The following is a 9,237-nucleotide window of genomic DNA, read 5'->3' on the forward strand; positions in this document are numbered from 1 at the left end:
TGAAAAGTACCACATGCACTCTCTCTACCTTTGAAAATTGAATTGTCTCAATCGGCACTCGATATTTAACTACTCCTGGTTCACCTCCTAGACCTAACCAAGTAAACATTTCTCTAACGTTGACTTTGTACACACCATAGTTCAATTATATTCTTTATAGGGTGCAAATGTTTTTGACTGCTGGGTACCAAACTATGCCTTTGCATCTGACTGCTTCATTTCGCACTTATCTTGGCACCTTGACCGTGTAATTTTACACTACCGCCAAGATTTGACATTAACATCCCTCATTTGCATTCCTACGACTGGGCAAGATACATTGACCCCAAGATGATGCCTTTCAACAGACACTTGATTCAAAAGCTACCAGATTAGAAGACAGCCAGAACCTAGCAATCCAAAATTACACCATGCAACACCAGACATCCAAAAGAACTAGAGAACCAACATTTCCTTTTCGTTTGGTACTTTTCCATATGTACTGATGAAAGCTAAAAGATTCCACATGTACTTGAATTTGAAGCCCAAACTCAGTGTCTCCGATTGTTCTGCACCTCGTGTAATATGGGGCTCGTATCCCTAATGTTGCCACTTGAAGTTTCCATTCCACGTTGCGAATCAATATGAACACTCTCGAGCTCCGAGTGCTGTACCATCAGATGGTTTGTGCTTGTTGATGACTGAAGGCCATTCCGAGATTCTGCCAACATCTGAAAGTAAGCATGAGGCCCCCAACCTGCAGTTAAACATAGACAATCATGGACATAAGCAGATGTCTCTCTACAGTAACATGCACCCTTATAATCTGATGACAACATTAATTCAGAGCAATTCCTGACACTCTGATTGAAACTCTTAGTTCTGCCCTGTTGTTCTAAAAAGGAAGACATGAACAGCAAATGAGGATCAAGGCAGCAGCCAACTAATTGGGAAAATGATCTATGTTCATAAGTGTATGAGCAGAAGGAATTAAAACTATGGTTTTGCAGCATTGTAAGCAGAAGACTTCCATTTATCATGATCTAGTCTACTACATATATGAATTGGAAGCGATGCTTTTGCGTAATTCAGCTAAATAAACTGTTTATCACAAGAAATCCAATATCATATACGAAATCAAAGGGAAGAGGCCACCAAAAGCACCAAACCACGTCCACTGCGATACATTTACCCTACACTTTTCTCTGTTTTTTTTTTTTTTTTTTTCCTTCTGGTGACATCAAAATTCCAAACTATACTCACTGTGATACATTTACCTTGAAACTTTTTTCTTGTGATATAAAAAACCCCAAACTTGTACTATGTGACACATTTAACTTCAGTCAAGGTTCTGTTAGATGATTTTTCAGCCAAAACAACATAGTTTTTATTTCACTTACTGCGCCCTGTCAACACATTTGCTTTCCAGAGTAAATGTAGGCAGATGCTTAACAGTGCTCATTGACGGAACCTTGACAAAGGGTATATGTGTCACAAAAAAAAAGTTCAGGATAAATATGTCACAGCGGGGCGTAGTTTGGGGATTTTGGTGTCTTTTGCTCTAAATTAAATTACTGAAATCTACCAAGTTCTCAGATATTGCACAGAAATTGAGACACAAATCAGTAAAAAATTATGCTCAAAAGGGCATTCAAATCCTAAGGCACTAACAGAAAGACAAAAGTATAATGCTGCTAGCTAGGCAAGATGTAAACGGAAAGAAAGAAAGAAAGAAAAAAAAATCCATAGGTCACTCAAGTGTTCATGAAAGTAGAAAAGCTGGACACGAATTCTAAAAAGCTTCCATAGGGTTTTAAATGGAGACCAATCAAGAAAACGATTTTCATTAGACATCAATTGTACATAAACATGTATGGCACTCCTTTTGTTTTTTTCCTTCTTTTGGTGCGGAGAAAACAAGAATTTCACTTTAAAAGTAATAACATGCTAAGAAGAAACAAATAAGCTACCACTTTTAATAAAGTATAATGAAATCTTCATGTCATATGACTTTCCCTTTCCGCAGCATAACCAAACAGTACTCACAGCTTACCGAAAAAAGAGTACATTCCTGTAGGCATCCATGTGTTTTCCATCACGAAAGAAAAAATGATTTAAAACAGATTAGACGATTTCAGAAAAAGAATAAAGGGAGTACCATCTATATCATATGGAGGCGGAAAGAACTGCAAATAGCAAAATGAAGCAACGATTGTCCCTGTATGGATTAAAATGAGTGGTCACTTGTTTCAGTAGATGACTAGTACTGCAACAAATGAAAAAAATTCAATCAAAGTTGAAAACAAACCTAGAAGAGCCCCAGCAAATACATCTTGCCAATGATGCCAATAGTCGTCAACTCGAGAAATTCCTACAAGAGCTGCTGCAAGTAATGGGAGGAAAACAATACAAAGCTTCGCAACATGGCCTTGACGATCGAACACCCTGATTTTCCCTGACAAGTACAATGCAAGAAAACCCAGTCCAGCAAAGCACCCTGCCAAACCAGAGATCCCTCAAAATGAATCATGTCACAAAAAGGAGATATAATCATTCGCAAAATCAACATAGTAACATTCTAAATCTGATTTAATCTGCGTACATGCCATTTGTTTACCTTCTAGTGTATTGTGCTTTAATGACATGTCAATTACGTTTAAAGTCAATCAATCAACAATTCATTTATTATATTTTGCAAATTTCCCTAATAAATTTGGTAGTTGGTAGTTTTTCAATAATTTGAAAATTGGATAATTTCACAACCTGGTCAGCAGATTTAATCAAGTTATCAAAGTTGACTGGTCCTTCTAGATGTTGACTTTCTCTGGATGAGGAGATGTATTAACTCAAAAAGGTACCCAGTTCCCTATCATTGCTGTACAATGTTTGACCACTGATGATTAAAAAAGAATCACGCCCCTAGGAAAGCAAGTCAGCGTCTTGAATCAAGTAATATTTTTCTTGCCATTAGAAGTAAACTGTCCAGAAACTTGATTCTTCTATGATGTCCTTGTCTTCATTGTGAAGACTTACAAATAGTGCAATGGCTTGCATAAACTGACAGCATGCGAACATAGAAACCTGCTGGACATCTCTTTAGCCAATTCTATTGTCACAGCCAACAGAATGGATCACCTTGAGAACTCTCGCATAGAGCCTCTATATGCATTCAATTTAATTTTGCAAAATTCAAAGCATTATAAATTTTCTTTTAAAAAATCGGAATGAACAAAATGATCACAATTTGACTATTTCATTGAGATTTTTTTTTTTTTTTTTTTTAGGTGACCCAGGGAACCCACCGCACGGCCGGCAGCCGGGGAGTAAACCCTGGAGAGGCACGCAAGAAACCACCACCCACGCACCCGAGGCAAGACATCACGCAGCGCTTCAGCCTCCCTGCTTCGCAGGGGCTTCGAAACTGGGACCTCCAGCGTGGAGTCCAGCAGCCCTACCATCCACGCTGCAACGATGGGTGGTTATTTCATTGAGATTTTGTTATTAAAAAGGAAAAAAAAAAAAAAAAAAACCGGAACACTTCTTAAGCAATCAAATGAGCAGATATTGCAATTTCCAATGCACTAGCTACCCTCATAGCTACCCCCGTGATATGCACATTCGATGCTCTAAAGTCGAATATTTCGTCATTAAGTAGGTTTAACAAGTGCCCTTGTTAACAAGACCTTTCAATTAGGACTAGACATGCTCAACTACCATCAAACTTGGCATTAAGTGAAAAAAAAGGCAAAGTAAATACTATTCCATTGTCATTCTATCTTCTTAAGTTTCTGTCATCCATAATCTGATTTAAGATCTTGTAGGGTACACATTGCTTGGAATCAGTTTCTTTAAAGTACATAATTTACCCATGCTAGTCCATGTCATACAGCATATAGACAAATCCAAAGTTTCCAGGCCATCTGTAAACTTCAGTCAATAATATATTCAAACAACAGATTTCTTTTAGATGCTTACCTGAGGTATGCCCGCTTGGAAAACTTTTATATCCTTCTTTGATGACAGTCTTATCTCCAGTACAATTCACATCCAGTGTGACAGGGTCAAACACCTGCAGGTGGCACAGATCATTTTTCATTCTTTGTATGTTCAAAGATCTTAGCACTAGCTAGAAATGGCAACATGACAGACAAGTTGAAACATCATTTGCAAAGGAAAGGTGAAAAATTCATAAGTGCAAGCTTTTCTTTAGGTCTTACCCCTTTACCATCAGGAAAACAACGCCAGAAAAAATCTGGTCGAGGTCGGCCAACAGCATTTTTGATTGCTTCAGTTATAACTGCAGTGATAAGCACAGAATATAGAAGACCTGGACAAGGTCACATAGAATAATTACCTTTGGACATGATATTCACACACATGCATTAGCAAAAAGTCACATAGATTAAGAGGATTTACCCAATAAGGCATGGTGCAGGTCATAAACATCCTTTCTGATGAAGTAGTAGATGAGAATTACAACAAACGGCAGCAATATTGCGATAATCTGTGATAATTAACTAATTAATACAAATAAATGAGTAACTTTTACTTCATGTAAACTTTGTTTGACATGTGTTTTGTCTATTTACATACCGGAACAGCCCAGATGGGAACAGTATTATCCTGCAGAGGGTACCTCAGGTCTGTCATCATCTCCTCTCCAACAAAACGATGAAATGGCTCTATGACGTTCAATATAATCACCATTACCACAAGAAGAAAGAGGATCAACCAGTCATGCATGTGTACTCTTGCCACTTTGATTCCATGGGACCTAACCGTGTGACAACCCAACTGGATCTCCGGCATCTTTAACTCTTAGTTTAAAATGTTTATTGCTGACTATAGATATTAAAAAAAAAAAAAATTATGAGAGCCTGACAAAGCGATTAAACAAGTGCATGCAAATGCTCAGTAGAAGATAAAGGAGTTTACACAAGCAAAGCAAAGTCAGCAATGGCGACCAGTAATAACCACAGGCTAATTCAGTATCCAAATGAAATGATGAAAATACTGTAAAGTGGTACAAAAAAAGAAGCAAAGCATCAATAGAAGTGAGGATCCTAAAGTTTAATTAAAAAGATAAATAAATAAAAAATTTGAAAGGGAAACGTCACATAAATATATAGTGAGATTACACAGAGACATCACACTACCATGACAAAGAAACCCCTGCATTACTAGACAACTCTCCTTCTTTTCAATCTACAACTTCCTCTATCACCAGTAATAGAAAACTTGGATTTACTGCCATTGAAAAGCAAGGTTCTGTTAAAAGATAAGGACTTGAGTTCAAATCCCATCTGTCTATACAAACATCTTGAAGAATGACAGAACCTGAAAAGAGTACCTGCCTACAATAAAACAGCAATACAATGGCAACTCCAGATCAAATCAGTAAGCATGCACGAAAAGCATAAGCTCAAAACAGAACAGATGAACCAAACCTGAAAATCAATCTAGAAAGAAAAACTATACTTGTATAACACATTATGAGAGACAAACCTCTCCCATCATTCCCATCCACTACGGCAAAGGAGTAAGGACACGAGTCAAAACAACCAAAAGCAGTAATTTGCCGACTAACCCAAAATCAGATGCACAAGAAAGCAGATACATATAAGAAATACTGCAGAGGTCATACATTGGACTCAATTATTAAAAAGGTTCAAGCAAGACTTTAATACATCTAATACACCAGGGCCAAACCCAACATCATGCATACCAGACACTACACCAATGATGATGTTTCCCAAAGCACTAGGCTAAACATGTAGGCGACTGGCAAAGGAGATCACAAGTTTAACTTCTTCAGGAAGATAAAAGCAAGATTAGACAATAGCAGTGATTTCGGCCATCGCTTTAGCAATTTCTCCAAGTAGTTCAGCAGCTTTACTAACATTACCAGCCCATAGATTGGCAAGAGAACTCATCATGACTTTGAATGGAAAGTTAAAATTCAAACAAGAGCACTCCTACCAGCCTCATGTGGGCCAAAGATCTACAAGGAAACTCCAAAAGCTAAAACAGAAAAAAAGAGAAAATAAGATAGACAAGGTCACAAGTCACCATGCTTAAACAAATGCTAATGATTTTCACAAACAGGCCCTAAAAGAAGATTACAGCAGGTTGAACATGCACGGCCGAACTGTTTCGGATCATACAAAAAGAAATAGTTCATTATTGTTACGAGCCCATTAGCTGCATAAGCGAAGGAACAAAGAACAAAACAACCAATCTCTACAATTTCCTTCCACCAAAAAAGGAAAAATCTCTACAATTTCCAGGGCGAACATGAAGCTGCATTCAGAAATTGTATTTCAACAACTACAGGGAAATCCTGCACAGGCCCAGTTAAAAGAACACACATGCAGCACCAATCTCCGGAAGAGCAAAACAATCACTCTATTCGTTCCTGAAAAGAAAGGTGCTTTGATAGCATACACATTTTCTACAGACAACAAGTTGACGCATCGATTTCTAACAGCCTTGCATCTCCTCAAATCTAACTAAAAGCCAACCAAAGGGAACTTCTGCACCGGCCCAGATAACCCAAGAGCCGTTTCGAACAAAAGCACGCGACTTTCCAAGATAGACCAAACATGACGGAGGAGGAGGAGGAGGACGCGAGCGGAGTGCCTGAAACTCGGAGACGTTGCTCGTCGGGGGAGGAGGGGAAGAAGAAGAAGAAGCGCGTGACCTTTGGGGGTATCGGAGGAGCTCGCCGGAGAATCCTGAAAAAGACTACACAGAGACGCGAGGCCCAACTCGTAGCGTCAAAGGCGGCCCAGAAGAGGACGAGGGTCGCACCAAGACGCCATCTTTTTTCCAAAAAGAAGAGGCCAAAGCCGAACGGCAGTATGTCAAAGTTTACTTTTTTTATCGCCGTTCTTCTGCTACAAGGAGCAGAGCAAAGCAGACACCAAATTCAAAAAAAAAATCGCTCTGTCTGGGATGGGTGGCGTCGGTCGGAGGTGGGTTTTGAATTAGAGCCTGGTCTTTTTTGGAAAAAAAAGGAAAGAAAAAAAAGGAAAGCGATTATGAACAGCTAAGGGTGACTATACTGGGAGATATTCTCTTTCCCTTTAAAGCCAAAAAAATCAACCTAGGTTCGCATGCGTGGTTTACTCACGTATGGAAAGTGTTCTTACGTGCCAGTTTGCATCACCTATCACCTGCGAGAAAACTTGCTTCAATGGTCACTAATTCTAGCTCCACGCGAAACGTTACACCCCAATCAATGGGCGACGTTTACTCTTCGACGGAGATCTTGATCGATAAATATCAGAGTCCAAAAATGGGCCAGGTTCACTCTTTCTTCCACCCGAAATCAGAGTCGAAATCGCAGCATGGTTCAAATCAAGGAGTAGCTAATTAATGAGAACTGCGCTCACGCCCGACCAGGCATGGATATTATCTTCATTATGTAGTAAGGTGATGATCCCACATTCGTTCCTGCTCGAGTAAGTCATTTTCCACTGCCCCACTCGCGTCTTTGACCCTCGCCGCGGCTTTCGTGTATCATCAAATCTCTTCCTTAGTATTGAAAACGTGAGCTGCTAGGTGTTTGCTGCTTCGTTAGTCAATTTTGATCGAATTCGGACTTGGAACCGATACTGAAGACTTTCCGACAGATTGTCGATTCTGTCTCGGAGCTGTGAATGGATACAAGGCATCGGTTTAATGGTGAGAGACCCCGCCACGAAGCTACTCATGATGCTTCCCGACTAAGAGAGCTAACTCGGCCTTATCAAGGGTGTCGATGTGAATTCAAATGTGAAGAGCAGACATGGGATTCAATTGCTCTAAGATGCTGAGGAAGCATCATGTATTGAATAAAGGGAAAATGATGCCAATGATCTCTAAATTTTGTCCCAAAATATAATATGATCCTTATTTTTTTTTTAATTATTTAATATGGTCCATGAACTTCTAATATATGTTCAATTAAACTATATGAAAATATTCAATATTGTTTATGAATTTAAGTTAATGGAAGGATAACACTAAATATTTTTACATAACTCAGGGACTAAAGTTAATATGTTTTGAGAGTTTTGGATCACGTTGCACATTTAGATAAAGTTTAGGGAGTATATTAAACAAACGAAAAATTCATAAATCACATCACACATCATATTAAAGTTCAATGACAATTTATGTCATTATCCTCTGAATAAAAGCGATGATAACATTCTTTGAACTTTAAGTGATTATTGCATATTAGGAAATTTGGGGCATAGTGCATCCGAGTGTCGTGGCTTGGTCCACATACTCTCTATCTCTTTTGGTCTATTGTATGAATAGAGAGACGATAAATACATAAATAAAGATCGGCCTAAAGAACTAACATGCTATGTGATGTGTTGGATCGTAAACGAGTGTTTAAATAGGTGGATCATTGTCGATACCTACCGCAAGAAGTCTATGAAATTACTTAGTTATATTAATCTGTGGAGAGATTCTTTGCTTCTTCGGTCAGTCGTGACTTTCCTTACTTGGACACATGCCGCAAGAGAGAGATGAAAGTGGATGGACCAACTTCGTCTGCTTCGCATAGTGGACCTCCCTGTCTCTTTATGCCCACCTTATCATATTAAGAGGACTATCTTATGGAGATGTTATATGGGTTGGTTCATGTTTTCTTTATGCAAGAATATTATATTTCTCGACGGTGTTGATGGAATATAACTTAGTTGATTAATTGACTTCCATGCCAAGTTAAATAATTGCCTGTTTAGTGAATATTACTTCCCAATTGGGTGACAAAAGAATACTTCCTTCATTAACTACAAAAATAACTCATTTTGTAAACAAAATAGAAAAGTCTTGACATTGTCGAATTTATGTGAAAGCTCGGTGTAAATTTAGAAGTAACGGGTTTTGTTGGTGTTTTAAACCTTTCAATGTCACGAATCTCTATATGAATTGGAAAGTCGAATGAAGCCAATAGAAAAGGTAGAGAAGAAAAGATGTTGTACATATATGCTTATTAGAATAACTTGCCTGGTTTTTCAAATTAAAAAGATTACTAGAACGATGAAAGAACATAATAAATCGGTACTATTGATTAAGCAAGGTATTACACATGTCAATCGAGTGTGCAATAACTTAGATTAGGGGGCGAGAAAATAATATATATGGATTGAAACTTTATAGAACTTGCATAGATTATATAATATATACCTGTACATATCATGGGATATGCATGTGTACTAATTCCAATGTGAAGCGTGACTGAAGTTGAAAAGAGAGAGG

The 9,237-nt window shown here is 38.3% G+C and overlaps 1 protein-coding gene across 8 annotated transcripts; it reads right to left on the reverse strand.

Annotated features, from left to right (window-relative positions):
• Positions 1-270: 270 nt before the first annotated feature.
• LOC104433158 (lipid phosphate phosphatase 2) lies at positions 271-7,361 on the reverse strand. Of its 8 annotated transcripts, XM_039307527.1 has the most exons (9): positions 6,680-6,994; positions 4,690-4,821; positions 4,573-4,602; positions 4,396-4,483; positions 4,197-4,306; positions 3,955-4,048; positions 2,288-2,476; positions 2,138-2,197; positions 271-736 (listed from the first exon to the last, which is right to left on the reverse strand). In XM_039307527.1, exons 2-9 carry the CDS (start codon positions 4,786-4,788, stop codon positions 531-533), a joined length of 876 nt encoding a protein of 291 aa, XP_039163461.1. In that variant the 5' UTR covers positions 4,789-4,821; positions 6,680-6,994; the 3' UTR covers positions 271-530. The 8 variants fall into 8 exon arrangements, with proteins under 8 accessions (XP_039163461.1, XP_018724525.2, XP_039163460.1 ...); XM_018868980.2 differs by lacking the exon at positions 6,680-6,994 and adding an exon at positions 7,131-7,361 and having other exon boundaries at positions 4,573-4,821; XM_039307526.1 differs by having other exon boundaries at positions 4,197-4,276; positions 4,573-4,821.
• Positions 7,362-9,237: the final 1,876 nt, after the last annotated feature.

Source organism: Eucalyptus grandis, chromosome 2 (genome assembly GCF_016545825.1).
Source record: "Eucalyptus grandis isolate ANBG69807.140 chromosome 2, ASM1654582v1, whole genome shotgun sequence".
Taxonomy (NCBI): domain Eukaryota; kingdom Viridiplantae; phylum Streptophyta; class Magnoliopsida; order Myrtales; family Myrtaceae; genus Eucalyptus; species Eucalyptus grandis.

What these genes read in the sequence shown, in the direction of transcription:
- LOC104433158 (XM_018868980.2), bottom strand. Translation starts at nt 4,788, where the DNA reads ATGCCGGAGATCCAGTTGGGTTGTCACACGGTTAGGTCCCATGGAATC. An exon ending in GTTTTCCTGATGGTAAAGGG is followed by an intron (nt 4,049 to 4,196) that starts GTAAGACCTAAA and finishes TGCCACCTGCAG; the next exon opens with GTGTTTGACCCTGTCACACT. An exon ending in GCCTCCATATGATATAGATG is followed by an intron (nt 737 to 2,137) that starts GTACTCCCTTTA and finishes GTTTAACTGCAG; the next exon opens with GTTGGGGGCCTCATGCTTAC.